The following is a 17,867-nucleotide window of genomic DNA, read 5'->3' as shown; positions in this document are numbered from 1 at the left end:
GAAATGATCAAAGCACAGAATAAAATATGAGCACGACTAATATAAAACCCAGCTTTCATACTTTACCTTTGAAACACCCATAAACGTGAAGCATAAAAGTATTTTACTACAAATTCAGTCTTGTTGAGGTTGTCCACAGCAGCACACATGAAAGCTGATAACAAATTCAGTATGAAAGTAAGCACAGACTTCAGAAATGACAGTGCAAGGTATTAAAGTACCACTGTAAACTTTTTACATTTCTAAAAAATGTTGCTTGTGTAAAAATCTATGCAAGTATGCTCAATCTCAAATCTATAAAACTACAGAGAAATTCATTATCTTATAACCTAAATCAGAAAGCTTACATACATAGAAAACAGAAACAAAAATCACAAAAAAAACTCTTCAAAGTACCTAATAATTTTTTATACAATGGGGCTTTTACACATTATTTCAATTTCATATCTGGAATATGCGTTTATCCAATTATACTTATGCGTATTTACCAATTATACCAACTCCTAAATTCTAAAGAAATCAGATAATAGTCTTTTTAAATTAACGAATACCTTTTTATAAAATAGCGTTTTATAGTCAAAAAGTAACATTTTGCATTCCAGTTTCATCTAACACCATCTTTTTGTATTTATACTACTTTATCAACTAACTAAAAGGGAGATTTTGTTAACACATTCAATTAGCAAACCCTGTTAACTTCCAGGCAGATCGTTATCGTCACATACAAAAGCAACAAGCTTAAGAAACAAACAGCGTGTTCTGCACTGTACACACTGCTCACAGATTCAGAGACTCTTTTCATACCATTAAGAGTGCAGGTTAGCTTGACAATGATTAAAAAGCACTAAATGTAGTTCGTTTAAAGCCCTATGACAATAAATAGTGCATGTGATCAAGAGTGACAATAATGGAAGAGATTTCTACATTTAGGCATACTGTCCTCTCATAACACATTACGATACGTGAAGCTCATTTAAGGTGCAGTCATAATTCCGCGAATAAAAAGGCCAGTTGCCTATTATTGATTGGGTATTGATAAACGAAGCACACCTCACACAGAAGAACTTATAAACCAGTCAGCTTTCTGATGGTCGATGTGGTAAATCCATGTGAAAAACATGAACCTGGTTGGCGCCAATAGCTTCGTGGTTAGCGTGTCAACATACAACTGCGCTCATGGCGACCCGAGTTCGAGTCCAGTCTCGAGGTCTTTTGCCGATCCCACCCCCCTCTCTCCAACCAGTGCTTTCCTGTCGTCTCTCTCTACACTCCTATCTATGAAAAATGCATAAAAAGCCCATAAAAAAAAATGAACCCGTTGCGAATTCTTTCTCTCGTGAAACTCCCAATTGTGTGAATTCCTATTGAAATAACAGGATTTCGCCTGCGAAAATTCGACAAACAACAGTAAACGTGACTACAACTTTAAACAAAATGAGTATGGAAGTTTATTTCTCCCATGGAATACATTTTTTTTTTTAAAAGCTGACTTTTTTCTCACAATTGTAAGTTAATATCTCACTCGTAGTTTCGAGTTTACATCTCGCAAATGACTTTTCCCATCAAGATTTTGAGTTAAGATTTTTTTTTCTTAGAAGTCAGACTTTTTTTCTGAATTTTGACTTGGTATCTCACAATTATTATTTTTTTTCGGCCAAAAAACCCCCCAAAAACATAATTGTGACTCTTTTTTCACAATCTAGCAGTTCTATGAAAAAAGTCTTAAAGAGATATAAACTTTAAATTGTGAGATAAAAAGCCGCTTTTTAATTTTTTTATTCCATTGCAGAAATAAGCTTCTATAAGTGATATACAGTAAAATGTGTATTAATTAAAACGGAGACATTCCACGTCTATTGTCTATGAATAACTAGAAAAATTCAAAAATTCATCCACAGGTTTAGAACATTATGAAAACAATCGCTTTAAATTGAGTCTTCTTCCATTTTTCCCACAAAGCAGCTTTGGCTTTTGCACAAAGCAGGAATGAAATTCCAGTTTTAAAAATCACAACGTACATAGCTACTTCACAAGTTCACAGAAAATAGTGGTAGTTTATAATCTGAAACATCTTAAATGGATTCTTCACAGCAATTGATTTCATCAGCTAGTTTTCCTGCTCGTTCCGAAAGAATCGGAGCGGCAGTGGGAAAAGTCGATGAAGATTCCGTCAGGATCCGATTCCAGTGAGTCCAGCCCCTGCATTACAATCGTCTCCGGACTGGAGGAGCAGCTCGGGGGCGACGAAAGCGCCTTGTCCACCTCGGATGAAGCCATCGGGGCGTCCGCTGCATGCAGACACCCTGCGGAGGAGTGGATGAAGACGGGCGGAGAAATCAGAGCGGGCTGTCCCGTGGCCCCTCGCATTACACCGGACAGGGTGAGGTCGTGATCGAGTGAGAGCCTAGGGGTCGAGCTGGTCTCTATTCCCACAGACAGGGCCGAATAGCCCTGGGGCTCTATGCAGGAAGTGACGTCACACGCAGAGTGACGCCGGATGCCGACGCTGCCAACAGAGCTCACTTCAGAGTCGTACTCGGCCACGGGGGTCAGCATGGGGATGTTGTAACTCTTGGAGCGCACTACCGGATTACTGGAGGGCAGGTCTGCAGACTTGGACCAACAATACTGCAAACGCCTCTCTGGAAAGATTTTTAAGAAATTAATAATGATATACTTATTTTTAATTGAACACATAGCAGTAGTAGTACAGTTTTGACATACTTTATAGATACCAGCGGCTGAATCACAAGTGATCAAAGCAGTAAATGTTTATGGGTGGAGAACATCCTTGCAAGATTTTTAAAGGGACAGTTCATCCATTTATTAACTGCAAATTTAATGTATTTTTTTACACATTTGATATTTATACATTTATTCTGCTGACAGCCGTAATAAATAAAAGAAACAAATTGTTTTGTAAAAACAATATTTATTTCTGTGTTTATCTCTCCTCCCTTGTGAAATATATTATTTCTTATATATAGAGTATGTAGGGTATTTTTTTCTTCTGACCTGTTGTCTTGATTCTAGTTAAAACTACAAATGTTAGTTTTTTTTTTTGAATATACACCTTTTTATTTTGTGTGAACTGTCCCTTAAATTCTCTTCTTTAGATATCTGAAACTTTGGGTTTTCAAAATGCTGGTTTATTGCTTCTCTCACCGATAACACAGGAGCACTGAGAGGCACCACACTCATGTGAACACAGTCCCTGCGTGCCCAGGTATGGTGACACCACCTTCTGAATGAGAGACTCCAGCTTCAGGTATTCTTCACTCACACCTTTGGATTCATGAACCCCCTGTAAGACGCGAAGATGACATATTTAGGAGTTTCACTTTGACTTGATCCCTTTTGAAATATTAATTACAGTCATTGTAGTTGAGATGCACAAGGCCTATGATTAATGTCTCGCTTAATGTCTGCTGAAATCATCACAAATGACCCATCCTGAAGTCACTATGTTATAATCTCTGGGTGCAGCTCATGGTACCTGTAACACCAAAAGCATCTGGACGATGGAGGGAGGGACGCGGGCTCGTGGTCTGGACAGAGCCTCTTCCAGCTTCATGTTAAGGGTGATGGTGTTTCGGAAGTGCAGCAGGGCCAGCTGACGCACCGATGGCTCCTTCCCCTGAGATGCCATGAACACACACCACTACTGTAACTGATGTCTGACCAGTTATTTTACACAGGATGACTAGACTGTACCTGAACGGGATGGAAGATGGCTTGAAGCATGGTGAGAACATCACAGAAGAAAAAGTCCCATGTCTCAGCCAAAGAGTCCAGTAACTTCTGACCTATTTTCAGCCAGAGGAAAAACAGTTTGTGTTGTTTGTTTACAAGTGACATACTGTGTAATGACATTAACATTGAAAATTAGTTTTTAGGAATGTGTTTTGTCTTTAAAATGGGAGGGTATACCTTCATAAAACCTTATTTTGTCCCGTAAAATGACCATGCCTTTAGTTAAAAGCTGATTCTGATAATGAGGAAAAGAGGGAAGAAATGTATTTGTTTTTTAAATGTACATATTAGAACAAACACATCTCTGGGAAAAATAAAATAAAACAAATATCTTACCTGGAGGTATTCTGTAAAGAATGAGCCCAACTCAGTTTTCAATAACTGCCTGATAAAATGAAATATTATAACATTTTAAACACATTAAAATATGTTTTGGAAGAGAAATCATTATACCTACATATAGGAGAAATTTGACTTAAATTACAAAAACATGTTCATATACAGTGCCCTCCATAGGTATTGGAACAGTAAAGACAAAATTGCTCTGTTGGCTGTGGAGTCAAGGCATTTACAAATATGATTAAAAGATAAATATGAGACAAAACTACAGAATGTCACATTTTATTATTAGCCGTTTCAAAACACACATGTTTTACCAAATAAAAAGAACAGCACTTTTAGAGTTCATCCCACTCATTGATGTGAGCATAAGTATTGGGACAGTTAAACATAAGGCAGATATAAAAGATTAAAAGCTATTATTTAGTTGCAGATCCCTTGATCACAATCACAGCAGTGAGTCTGTGACCCATAGACATCACCAGACTCTTGGTCTCATCTTTGAAATACTTTTCCCAGCCTTTAATGCAGCCAATCACAATTGTTGCTTGTTTTGGGGAGTTTCTGCCTTTACTCTCCTCTTCAGCTGGTGAAATTCATGTTCAATCGGATTTAAATCTGGAGATTGACTTGGGCGATCTAAGACTTTCCATTTCTTTGCCCTTATAAATTCCTTGACTGAACTGCAGGGTGTTTTGGGTCATTGTCCTGATGCAATATGAAGCACTTCCCAATGAATCTGGTGGCATTTTCTTGAATATTGGTAGGCAAGATGGTTTTGTACCCTTCCAAATTCATTCTGCTACTGTCATCATACATTAAGTCATCAGTAAAGCTGAGAGGGCCTGTTCCAGAGACAGCCATGCATGCCCATGCCATGACACCACCTCCACCATGCTTTACAGATGAGGCTGTATGCTTGGGATCATTTGCAGTTCTGTTTTTTTCTCCACATTTTTGCTTTCTCATCACTTAGATAAAGGTTCATCTTTGTCTTATCGGTCCATAAACACAGTTCCAAAACTCTTCTGGCTCACCTTTGTGCTTTTTTGTAAACTCTAATCTTGCCTTTCTATTTTTGGTGCTGGTCAGCGGTTTGCATCTTGCTGTGTAGCATCTGTAATTCTGTGTCAAAGTCTCCTGAAGACAGTAGATTGTCAGAGCATCACCCCAGCTTTCTGGAAGTTGTTGGTGATTTTACAGACACGTCTTTTAGGGTTCATTTTCACAGCTTTTATGATTTGTCTGTCATTAACTATTGTTGTTTTCTCAGCCGATCAGGTCGTTGTTGGTTGCTGGTGTCGCTGGTGGTTTCCAAACTCTTGATTTCTACATGCCCTTTGTTTTTGCTAGAGCACTAACTGACGTCATCTTTTCTTTTAGCATCCAAATTGCTTGCTTTTCTCTCAAAGTCAGCTCCCTCATCTTCATCCTGGTTTGTCTGTGTCATCATCGAATACAAGATTCAGAATACAGAAGTAATGGATATAACTGATACGACACATTCCCTGCTTTTAATATCTGAAGAATTAATGCAAGAGGACACAGCTGATCAGTTAGAAAGACCTGTGAGGCAACTGCTCCAATACTTGTGCTCACATCAGATAGAGGGATGAAACTCTAAAAGTGCTGAACTTCTTAGCTGGTAAAACATCTAAGTGTTGAATCACCCAATAATAAAATGTGAGATTCTGTAGTTTTGTGTCATATTCATGTTTTAATCATATTTGTAAATGTCTTGACTCCACAGCCAACAGAGCAATTTTGTCTTTACTGTTCCAATACTTTTGGAGGGCAATAATAATATATATATATATATATATATATATATATATATATATATATATATATATATATATATATATATAGTGTGTGTGTGTCACCCTGGACCACAAAAGCAGTCTTTATGCAGAGATTATGCTCCATGAAGATATTTTGTAAATTTCCTACCATAAATATATAAAAACTTAATTTTTGATTAGTAATATACATTGCTAAGAACTTCATTTGGACAACTTTAAAGGCGATTTTCTCAATATTTTGATTTTTTTTGCACCCTCAGATTCCAGATTTTCAAATAGTTGTATCTCAGAGTTGTATCTATTATCAACTATTACAACTATTATCTGAGATAGTTGTATCACAGCTCGCATCAAGTTCAAGACACTGATGCTTGCATACAGAACTACCACAGGCTCAGCACCCTCCTACTTCCACTCACTATTACGAACCTACATCCCTAGTGAGCGACGCCTTGTGGTACCATCACAGAGAGGCTCAAAATCACTCTCCAGAACATTCTTGTTCACCATTCCTGGCTGGTGGAATAATCTTCCCAGCCCTATCCGGAATGCTGGATCCCTGTCAATCTTCAAGCAATAACTGAAAACTCATCTCTTTCGGCAGTACTCGACTTCATCCTAAACTCAAAAAAAAAAAAAACACCTTAATCTTTCCCTCTTTCTCTCCTTCCCTTACTAGCTTGTACTTATTTGAACAATGACTGAGACTTGGTGTTACGAGCACTTCCTCTGTCTGATTGCCTCTTCAAGATGAATCGCTTTTTGTATCCCCCAATTGTAAGTCGCTTTGGATAAAAGCATCTGCCAAATGACTAAATGAGAAATGAATGATAAATTAAATATTGTCTGATCCTGACAAACCATACATCAATACCACAATTTCGAAGAATTGACACTTAAATGGTCCAGGGTCACATATATACATATAATTTTAACAATATAATTTATATACATTATACACTACCATTCAGAAGTTTGGGGTCGGTAAGATTTTTTTAAAGATTTTGATAAGTCTCTTAAGCTCACCAAGACTGCATTTATTTGATGTTTAAAAAAACAATAGTAAAAACGGCAATATTGTAAAATTCAGCATCATTACTCCAGTCTTCAGTGTCACATGACCTTTCAGAAATCATTCTAATATGCTTATGTATTGCTCAAGAAACATTACTTTTAATCAGTGTTGAAAGCAGTTGTGCTGCTTAATATTGTTCTGGAACCCATGATACATTTTGTTTTTCAGGATTCTTTGATGAAAAAAAAAGAAGCATTTATTTGAAAAGTAATTATAATTTTCTTTACTGTCAACTTTTATCAATTTAATGCACCCTTATTTAAAAAAAAAAAAAAAAAAAGAATCTTGCCGACCACAAAGGATCGAATGATATACAAATTATTAGAATATATTTTGGATGAAAATGCATGTAATTGTACATTTTTGCACTTTTTTGCACAATTTTCTTGAGAATTAAGCAAATTTCCCCCTCAGACTCTAATAAAAGAAATTCTTTTATTAGACTTTGAGGGGGAACTGTGCTTAATTTTGGGGTGAAATATGATGTGGGTATATTTGTCTTAGCTGGGATGTTATTGCTTCACATTTTTTCTCTCTCTAATAATTACATAATAGTGGACTGAGGCTTTGCGTCCTCTAACAACTGTTCTGTGCTGATAATGTGAAGCCGCCACAGCTGCCAACGTTTACATTTTAAACACTGCTAACAGTTACCATCATAGTGAAATTAATAATTCACACACCTACCCTCCATTTTTTATAAAAATAAACAAAAAACACAACATACCATCCTGTTTTTCCTCACCTCACGCCTTCATTAAGTGTATAGAGTTCGTTGTCCGCCAGTCCTTTCTTTTGGAATACAGCAATAACTGCGTTGTGAATGCTACAATAAATCGCACAGACGTGAAATGACATCTCAGTTTAGGACACTTATTGACATGCGCTACGCACAAAACCCGCACTAACCTGTTCCATGTGGCATTAGGGCCTGATCCTCTCTCCTCCAGTGAAGCCTTTTCATTTTTCCCCAGCTGACTCAGATTTGGAGAACTTACCAACTTCAACCGGTACAGAGTCCTCATGGTTCAAACAGAGGGATAAAACACGGTTCAGTTAATCCAGAACAGCAACAACAAGTGAGAGAAGGGGAGGAGCTGGAAAGATGCAGCTAGATACGAGAAGGGGAGGAAACTACAGTTTTATTGTTGAGAAACCAATTTCCTTCCTCCTAACATTACATTCCCATCCTTTCCTTAGTTTCTCTCTCTCTGTCAAACACACACGCATGCCCACAAATATAAACCAATCTCGTTTAATAGTTATGCAACACAAAAACACCCTTTCTGTCACACTTCCACTATAAGGGAGTGACAACCTACTCCCCTGTGTGATGTGAGCTGGTTTTACTCATCGAAGCACTCAAATTTATGATTTTTGCTTGAAAGATGATATATATATATATATACAAAAAAAAAAAAAAATTATATATATATATATATATATATATATATATATATATATATATATATATTACTAGTGCTGTCAAATGATTAATCACGATTAATCGCCTCCAAAAGTTTGTTTACATACTATATGTATGCGTACTGTCTTTATTTATTATGTATATATAAATACACACACACAGTATATATATTGAAAATATTTACATGTATATATTTATATTAGTATATTTTATATTATATATAAATATATTTAATATATAAACAGCATATTTTTCTTAAATATATACATGCACAGTACACACATATTAGGTATAAAAAAATTATTTTGGATGCAATTAATCGCGATATATATTTGTATGTGTGTGTGTGTGTGTATGTGTATATATATATATATATATATATAAAATATATTGTACTAAATTTGTAGTTTTATAGTTTTTGATACAAAATATATTGAAAATTGACAAAGACGATTACACATATATAATTCTATATACACACAATTGTTTAAAAATTATTTTATATTATTATTGTTATATTTTTAGATTTACCAAAAATAATAAATTACTTATATATATATATATATATATATATATAGACGCGCATGCACACACACACACAAACATATAATAAAAAATATATATATTTTTTATATTTACTATTCATTAATTCTATTTTGTAACTTTTATAAAACTATCAAAAATAAATATTACAAACTATTATTTTTCATGTATTTATAGGCTACACTGGTGACTGTACTTATTGATTTTAGTCTGGAAAATTGTGATCCATTTCCCACTGGTCCTGTCTGCACTCATTGAATGTACATTAATATTTATTAACCCATTTTGATACTTGAACCTAAGTAATCTCCTGTGGCATCATACTGATACTAAATAAATATACACAAAGTGAGTCCCTCAGCAACTGGTAAACTGAGGAATGTCACACATTGTGAGAACATTTTGGAATATGGATTATTTAGGGTATACAGGAAAACAAAGGACATCACAAACAAATAACAGGATATGAGTATGTATAGCAGGATGTGAGTGTGTTAATAGTTCTGTTCACAGCATCAGTTTTACCTCCTGAATGGATGACTGCTCCCATCCATGTGAAGGTGGTGTGGCAGAGCAAACAGGGCAGAGAAGCTGAACGTGGATGATCTAGGGGCGGGTCGATCAATGTGGGCTCCGCTCAAATTCTCCAGCATTGTTATCGAAAGGCTGTCAGATCCTCCTTTCATTCAGAACATCTCTGGTCCTTCTGATAACACAAAATGAGAGCGTGTTGTGGTGGCTGCTCACCCAAAAACGAAAATTCTGTTATTCATTAATTACTCACCCTCGTTGTTCCAAACCCGTAAGACCTTCGCTCATCTTTAGAACATACATTAAGATATTTGGGTTATGGGTCAGAAAAGCTCTCGGATTTCATCAAAAATATCTTCATTTGTGTTCCAAAGAAGAACGAGGGTCTATGGGTTTGGAACGACATGAGGGTGAGTAATTAATGACAGAATTATAACTATCCTTTTAAAGGGATAGTTCACCCAAAAAATGTTAAATTCTGTCATCATTTACTCGCCCTTAAGTTGTCCTGAAGTTGTTTGAATTTTTCTTCTGCTGACAGTAGCCATCGACTTCTATAGTATTGGACGTGAATGGCTACTGTCAAATGTTTCTTGTTATTCCACAAAATATAATTCTTCAAAATACAGAAAGAAATTAATACAAATTTTGGAACAACTTGAGGGTAAGCAAATGATGACAAGTGCCATTTTCGAGGGAACTATCCCTTTAACTATCCTTTATTTTCATTACAATGAATCGGTTGATCCATCTGAATGACTTGTTCTCAAATCGAACTGATCCGGTTCTCAAATTCATTTTGAAGATCCGGTCTCCTACTTGCAAAGAAAAGAGCGACCAGCATGAACTTCAAAAAACCTAATTTTATCTCATACATGGGTGCGTTTCCCAAAAGCAACTATGGTTACCAATAGAGTTCAATGGAACTTACCAGCATAGTTAGCTTTTGAGAAACACACCCCTGGTTTGGAACGCGTGTAAAGACAACAGAATTTTCCATTTTAAGTGGACTATCCCTTTAAATTTCACAACTCCCTGATGCAAGCATTTGGTAAACAGTTTCGATTATGAGGTCATGTTACAAGCGAACTACACTCTTTTTTAAAACCATTACTCTGCCGAAGATTCCCAAATTTCATTCATTTCGGCTGCTGTTAAAGAAAAGATCGATGTGCTTGTTTACGTTATTCATTCTCCATGTGTTCCTCAGCAACACAATTCATCCCGCGCCCACTACTGGACCATCTGGGAAGCTTCGCAAAAGAAATAGGCTTCTACAACAAAAGACTTGTCTTGCATCAGTCTGTCATCATTTGCTCACGCGGCCGTGAGAGCTTTTAATGGGCGCTTTGAAAACACACACAAACGCATCTCAACAGCCTCGACCTAAATACATGACTTTGCTTTATGTTCCACTTTCCCTGAAGCGTCATGCCAGTTTCCCTTTGTTCACTGAACGTGCCAGGACACGAGCCACGATGTGTTCCAGTAGCAGGAGGAGTCCATTTGCCTTTCCAAAGTGCATACAGGTAAAACGAGGACGTCTGGATAAACCTGAGGAGAGGCTATTTGAGAGGAAGGGCATCACTTCCCATTCTCGCTTGACTGTTCTATTAAAACTCGATACGAATCAAACCACCCAACTGGCCCTGTTTCAATGCATCATTTTCTATTGGTTACATGCTCCATCACTAGCTGTAAGTTATTCATGGCAGGATTGACGCACTGGGTACTCAATGTACCTTACGGTGATCATGGCTCGTTTGTTTTTTACAAACAGCGCAACGATGCACCATTGATCCAGGGGGAAAAACGCAGTTTAACATCAAACTCCCTGTTCTAACAGCCCACACAAACAGTAGTGCATCGTAACAACGTTTCCACTCACCGTCATGTGCTCCGCGTGCAAAGTGGGGATATTTAAGTAACTTCAGTGATGACGGAAACAATAAATATGATGACTTACACTTCAGGAGAACTAATCCATAAATGCGGGTGTGGGCTTTGCGGGGTTAATGGATCATTCCTGTGGCATCCCCAATACTCGCCCCTCCTGTTTGCTTCATGAGTCGTAGACTGTCTGACCAGACGGCAGTCCAGACTGTGGCGCGTTCACGCCCCAACACGTGCACGCGCGCCATTGTGCGAAGGGTTAAGATGTGCTTGAGACACAAAATGAAATTAATGCTTGATATGCTAATATTTAGTAAGGGAAATTATGTTTCCGTTTCGCTTTATGAGCTCAATGTTGAAGCTCAGCAGGAAGCCATATACAGGCTAATGAAATCCATATTCAATCCAATAACAGGGCTGCAATCTTTATTTGGATTCCTAATTTAGATTTAGATAATCCTTGCTGAGTTGACCGTGACAGGGATATAATTTAGCACACCAGCGGTTTATTTTAAAGAGGCGGAGCAGAATTAAAATTAATTGGACTTAAACTAAATTTAGCTTTTTAGTCATGACATTAATTTGCAGAACAAAACTGAAAGATAATTCGTCACAGAATTTGTGTTTTAAACATATAAATGAACAACAACAACAATTATTATTTTTATGATTATTATTATTATTATACAAAAAAATAAAAACATTTGTCGCCCCCTATGTGCAACTGACAGAAATTTCCACTAAGAATTTTTTAAACAAATCTTTTTATAGTCACGATTAAATTAAAGTTACATACTGATTATCGGAAAGGGACTTGTTTCTATGCATCGGTAGTTGATTGGATGTTGAGAAGTGGGCGTTGCTTTCAAAATGGTGACAGATGAACATAAGCATGAAGGGGCAGGTTTTACGACGATTAAATTATTGAACAAATCCTGTATGTCACCAGAGAGAGTTCTATTTATCTGTTGTTTTTGCCAATAGAAAACAGTTATGGAATTTTGATTAAACATTACTAGATTTTTTTTTAAATGAAACGTGCACGGAAGAATTGTTCACAATAAATTCTATAACATATAAACAAACATATATGGTGATTTTTTTTGTTTCATGACGACTTTAAAAGGTAAAGTCATTTATAAATTGTGACAATAATCAATTTCAAATAAATGCCGCCTTTTATCTTGCTGTTTATGGATTTACTGAAAATCAAATAATTAAATAAATGTTAAAATATATAAATAAATCGTTAAATACATAATACATAAATAATTAAATACATAAATGCATAAATAATGCACAAATATTAATTCATTCATTTCCTTCACATTTAATTTTCAGGGTTACGGTTGGGTCAGGACATGCATATTTAACGATTTATTTACGTATTTCATCATTTATTTAATTTTGAGTAATCTGGCCCTCAGCTGTTGATTTTTTCAGTACTATATATTTTTATTTCCTGATGGTGAACGCAGAGAACACAATCTTTTATTTGGGACAAACGGATATTTAAGAAGAAAAAGGGAGATTTTTAACTCAACACACCGCTACACACACACACACGATATCTCAGTCTTTATGACGTAGTACGCACGAGGGCGGGGCGGCGTAAACGTTCTAACGCGGGAATATACAAACGCTCTTTAAAACCACAGGCGTTCGATTTTTATATCAGAATGTTGCTATAGTAACCCTGATTGAACGCTCACCTGTTCGGTTTGTTGGGTAGGTGGTAACTCACTATGGGCGTAAGTTAGCGCGTAATGTTGTGTCAGACTTCCTGTTGTTACAGTTTAGCGATCTCCACTGACATTATACACATCCAGCAGCATCGTTTAAAAGAGAATATTGACGGCTTTTGAGACTAAGCGATCAGAAAACACGCATGGACCACTGCAGTGGGAGGCAAGAGGAGAGGAAACCTCTTACAGCCAGTTTTGGGCAGGTATGTGTTTTGGTGACGTGTGTTGGTCATTTTGATATTATGTTAATAGATACAGGAACGCACTAATGTACTAATAAAGTAATATTTCCAGAGTTATTTCTTAGTACTTATTGTGTGTTGTAGTATGCATTCAGTGCGGAGGAGTATCAGGCAGTCCAGAATGCTCTGCGGCAGAAACTCGGGCCTGAATATATCAGCACCAGGCAGGCTGGAGGAGGTCAAAAAGTGAGAAGGCACTTAATGTACACTTATCAATATTTAGCCTTCCTGATCTAATGTAAAGTTGATTATCTTGCTGTTTTTCATACTATTAGACCTTTGTGTGTGTGTGTGCAGGTGTGCTATATTGAAGGTCACAGAGTTATAAGTCTGGCCAATGAAATGTTTGGTTATAATGGATGGTCTCACTCAATATCTCAACAAAATGTTGGTAAGGTCACCATATATATATATATATATATATATATATATATATATATATATATATATATATATATATATAATGACGGGCACATTCTCAAACATTCCCATTAATGCCTCATTCACATCAGGTTGCAGGATTAGTTTAAGGTTTGTTGCTTATTTTTAAAAAGACTGGTCAATCTTGTGTTACAGACTTTGTGGACCTGATCAATGGGAAGTTTTATGTTGGAGTCAGTGCCTTTGTGAAGATCCAGTTAAAGGTAAGAGCTCTTGACAAGACACACAGCATTGTGAGGAGCATACCATTTCTTCAGCATCTCTTCCACAGGATGGCTCGTACCATGAGGATGTAGGATATGGGGTGAGTGAAGGCCTCAAATCTAAAGCTCTGTCATTGGAAAAAGCAAGAAAAGAAGCCGTCACAGATGGACTGAAAAGAGCACTCAAGTAATTATGTCTGCTGCTATGTATGCTTGATTTTGATTGGTCAGTTGTGGCATTCTGTGGTCAGTGTTTTTAGTAAAATTTAGTAATATGAAAAGAAATAAAACCATTATTTAGCAAGGATGCATTCATTGAGCAAAAGTGACAGTAGAAACATTTATAATGTTACAAAACATTTCTATTTCCAATAAATACTGATACTAGTAAGAAATGTTTCTTGAGCACAGGGTTGCCAGGTTTTCATAAGAAAACCCATCCAATTGCTACTCAAAACTGGCCCAATGGCATTTCGAGGGGGGGTCTCACGGTAAAATTCACATTCCAGGGGCTAAATATCACGTTATCGGGGTCGCTTCAACCCGCGGCAACAGTGCTAAAGTAAACCAATTCCACAGGAAAATTGCGGACTTTGCAACACTGCTTGAGCAGCATATTGGAATGATTCTTTTCTCAGACACTGAAGACTGTAGTAATGGCTGCTGAAGATTCAGCTTTGCCATCACAAGAATAGATTACATTTTGAAATGTATTAAGTAGAGCAGTTATTTTAATTTGCAATAATATATAAAATATTGCTGTCTTTGCTGCATTTATCAAATAAATGTAGCCTTGGTGAGCATAAGAGACTAATTTAAACATAAAAAAAAAACACTTTTGAAATGTATCCAACATTTTCACTTACATAATAAAATAACTTTTTTTTTATTATTCGATAAGAAGCCATATAATAAGCAGGATAATATATAGTCAGTTAGTTAATACTGCAAAATCCCTTTGAGACAATAAGACCTTTCTACTTCACATCAGGCTCCTGATCACCCTGTCAAGATTAATTTAGTGATAATGATTGACTGACCATACATTATGCCTTATATAACTGTTATTGAATTTTAATATAATTGTTTTTAAAATTTTATAAGGTGTTTTGGAAATGCACTTGGAAATTGTATTCTGAATAAGGAGTATCTTATAGCCATCAATAAAATACCAAAGCAGGTAAGAAGTAATCTTGTTGACACTGACTTATTTAAATGCATTTTCTTATTTTCTGTACCTGAAATATGGTGTATATTCCGTTATCTCAGCCACCACCTCCGTTAGACCTGGACAAAACCAAACGCAGTGATAGCGAGCCGTCTGTGGAGAAGGCCAGGTTCGACAGCCTGGCCCGAGCCAACAGCAGGGAATTTATCAAACCAGCGGAACCAGCCAACATCCCCTTAGATTGGATAGGAAGTCACCCTGCACCAGGAGGGCATGAGAGCGGCGCTGGATCCAGGACTTCATTGACAAACATGGCAGCACATTCTGGCAACACGTCAGCTCACCAGGACTCTGAAAACAGGCCCGGCAACACCTCAAGGTGAGTTTATTTGGTGCTAACTTCAACTACAACACTAGCCAGTTGCACTTATGATAAATCTGCTTCTTAGGTCAGCAGCTGACCTGTCCTCATCCGATCCTCCACTGGACTCCAAGCAGCAGAGGAAGCTGAGACAGCAGCAGCTGCAGCAAAAGTTCAGACAGGAAATGGAGGCTAAGAAGCTGCTACAGGAGCAGAAAACCCAGCAGTCCAATGCTTCTGCTGAGCAGCTACCGTTGCAGTCTAAGCAAGGTGTGATGGAAAATTTAAGGGTTCATGTTTTAGCCATGAGTATAAAAGATTCAAGCCTTTGCCTGCAGGAGTGTCAGGTGTGTAGTGCTCTCCATCGGTGGGTTTATCGTTTTAGGACAGGCTGTAGGTCCTGTTAACCAGAGTACACCAAACGGACACCTGGTGAAAACTAAGCAGGAGGAGTATCTGGCTGGTAAGGAGAATTTTAAAGAAAGGTGTGGACATGGTACATGTGCACTGGGAACATAGAAATGATCAGCAGTGACAGTGATGGTAAATACTGATTTAAAGCAGGACTTTTCAAACTGGGATCTAGGGGGCTGTTAGGACAGTTTGAGAGAAAAAATCTTATTTTATTTTAACTTTTATTTTGTAAATTATATTATTACTATCAATTGTACTAATTGTTGTTATTATTATTATATATTCCTTTAAGTAATTTTAAGAGCCATCCTGCGGCCGCCTCGTGGGTCCTGTCCCCTGGTTGGAAACCACTGTCCAGGTGTTCATGAAAAATATTAAAGCATTTTTTGTTTTTTAGACATTTTTATGGCTGTCAGTGGCAACAAAATATTAATAACAATTGTTTTTCAGCAGAATGTACTGATATTGTTGGGGTTTCACTGGTCAGAAATCATAATATTATTTGTGATGTATTCTGACAACCAGTTTTTACAGTAAGAAATAGATGAAAAATAATTAATAAAAATTATACATTTTCTGATTTTGTTTTGGCTTTAGTATAGTATAAGCAGTTATACTTGTATAATAAACTTATAGTATACTTATTCAATTTGCAAGTAATGGTGTCTTTATAAAAATCACAAAATTGTGTATATTTGTTTATACATGACTGCGTTTATATTTTTGAGGGTCGTTTGCAAGGGAATCGTCATATTTGGGGCATCAACGTTTGAAAACCCTGCTTTAAATGTATATTAAGCAAAAAATGAAAATTCTGTCATTCCAAATATTTTTTGAAGCTTAAACGGCAGTCCTCTTTCATTGTGATTCCATAAAGCATGGCCAGTGTCTACGAATTTCTCGTTTTGTCTTTAACATGACAAGAATTACTAAATGACAGAATTTTTGTTTTTTTCTCCATTCGATAGGTTTCACTAATCTGGTAGAAAGACATTTGGTGACTGAGGTTTTAATACAGGAAAAGGCTATTAGATTGTAAGGTGAAATATATAAACATTTCTCACTTCTCAGATGATCCGGAATTATGGGACTTCACTCTGGATGGCATTGATATGCTCGACAATCACGGAACCGGCTCCACAGAACCTCCCTGTCCCACGACACCGAGCCAGCACAAGATGATGACGCGCAGCAAGACCCCGCAGAGAGCTCAGTACTTGAGACCACCAGCTCAACCTCAGGGCCATGCGGTTCCTCAAGGCCAGGGAGGATCTGGCCAGTACAGATCCTCAAGCATGAGAACTACAGCAGGAGCAGGTACAGTCTGACATGTTTGCAGAATAAATGCATGCTCATTTAAAAAAAACAAACAAAAAAAACTTTGCATTTAGGCAAGTATATACATGCCCAGTTCTGGTTTTGCCTCTTCACTCATGCAAACATCCCATGTCCCCATTAATATAAATAGCCAGGGACTTAACACTCTCAGAGCTGGCAGTCTGTGGCCCACAATTCGTAACAAGCCTGTGCTTGTTGACTTTGCCTGTTCATTAAGAGGAAATAACGTTTGCTTCTTTTTAAATATGGACCTACGGTAATGATGTTGTAAATGTACCTGTTGAAGGTGGACCACAGAGCCCATACAGACACGGTCAGGTGATGAAGAAACGAAGACTGGACACGTAATGAATTTAACTATTTAGTTTTCTTTTAGAAAATGCTTTTTAGATTTGTTTTATACTAATTTGTGAATATGAAAAGCTAATAAATGTGTTTTTGGATGGAACCTCCTAATTTGTAATGTAAAACAGAAATAGGACTCTTTTTTTTTTCTGGTTTTCAGAAAATAAAAATCTGGAATGTATTGAAACTGTGTTCTTGGGTTATTTTACCACATTTAGCTATTTTTATTGGTAGGTCAGGGATCAACG

At 36.8% G+C, this 17,867-nt stretch overlaps 2 protein-coding genes across 4 annotated transcripts; one reads left to right on the top strand and one right to left on the bottom strand.

Moving 5' to 3' along the window:
• Positions 1-44: 44 nt before the first annotated feature.
• LOC306868027 (proline-rich protein 5-like) lies at positions 45-11,758 on the bottom strand. 2 transcript variants are annotated; one of them, XM_079414001.1, is made up of 10 exons: positions 11,436-11,758; positions 9,464-9,644; positions 7,879-7,989; positions 7,715-7,795; positions 4,090-4,138; positions 3,931-3,988; positions 3,715-3,806; positions 3,497-3,637; positions 3,166-3,304; positions 45-2,642 (listed from the first exon to the last, which is right to left on the bottom strand). In XM_079414001.1, the coding sequence occupies exons 2-10, from the start codon at positions 9,622-9,624 to the stop codon at positions 2,104-2,106; spliced, it is 1,371 nt and encodes a 456-aa protein (XP_079270127.1). In that variant the 5' UTR covers positions 9,625-9,644; positions 11,436-11,758; the 3' UTR covers positions 45-2,103. The 2 variants fall into 2 exon arrangements, with proteins under 2 accessions (XP_079270127.1, XP_079270128.1); XM_079414002.1 differs by having other exon boundaries at positions 83-2,642; positions 11,358-11,551.
• A 1,197-nt stretch (positions 11,759-12,955) lies between these two features.
• LOC306868082 (DNA repair protein RAD52 homolog) lies at positions 12,956-17,803 on the top strand. Of its 2 annotated transcripts, XM_079414079.1 has the most exons (11): positions 12,960-13,310; positions 13,434-13,535; positions 13,647-13,740; positions 13,926-13,993; positions 14,062-14,180; positions 15,098-15,173; positions 15,263-15,540; positions 15,611-15,792; positions 15,908-15,985; positions 17,008-17,253; positions 17,561-17,799. In XM_079414079.1, the coding sequence occupies exons 1-11, from the start codon at positions 13,251-13,253 to the stop codon at positions 17,620-17,622; spliced, it is 1,365 nt and encodes a 454-aa protein (XP_079270205.1). In that variant the 5' UTR covers positions 12,960-13,250; the 3' UTR covers positions 17,623-17,799. The 2 variants fall into 2 exon arrangements, with proteins under 2 accessions (XP_079270206.1, XP_079270205.1); XM_079414080.1 differs by lacking the exon at positions 15,908-15,985 and having other exon boundaries at positions 12,956-13,310; positions 17,561-17,803.
• The last annotated feature ends 64 nt before the right edge of the window (positions 17,804-17,867 follow it).

This window comes from Barbus barbus (genome assembly GCF_936440315.1).
Source record: "Barbus barbus genome assembly, chromosome: 50".
Classification (NCBI taxonomy): Eukaryota; Metazoa; Chordata; class Actinopteri; order Cypriniformes; family Cyprinidae; genus Barbus; species Barbus barbus.
The sequence above is the reverse complement of the archived record's forward strand: the minus strand, read 5'-3'. Positions and strand labels throughout refer to the sequence as shown.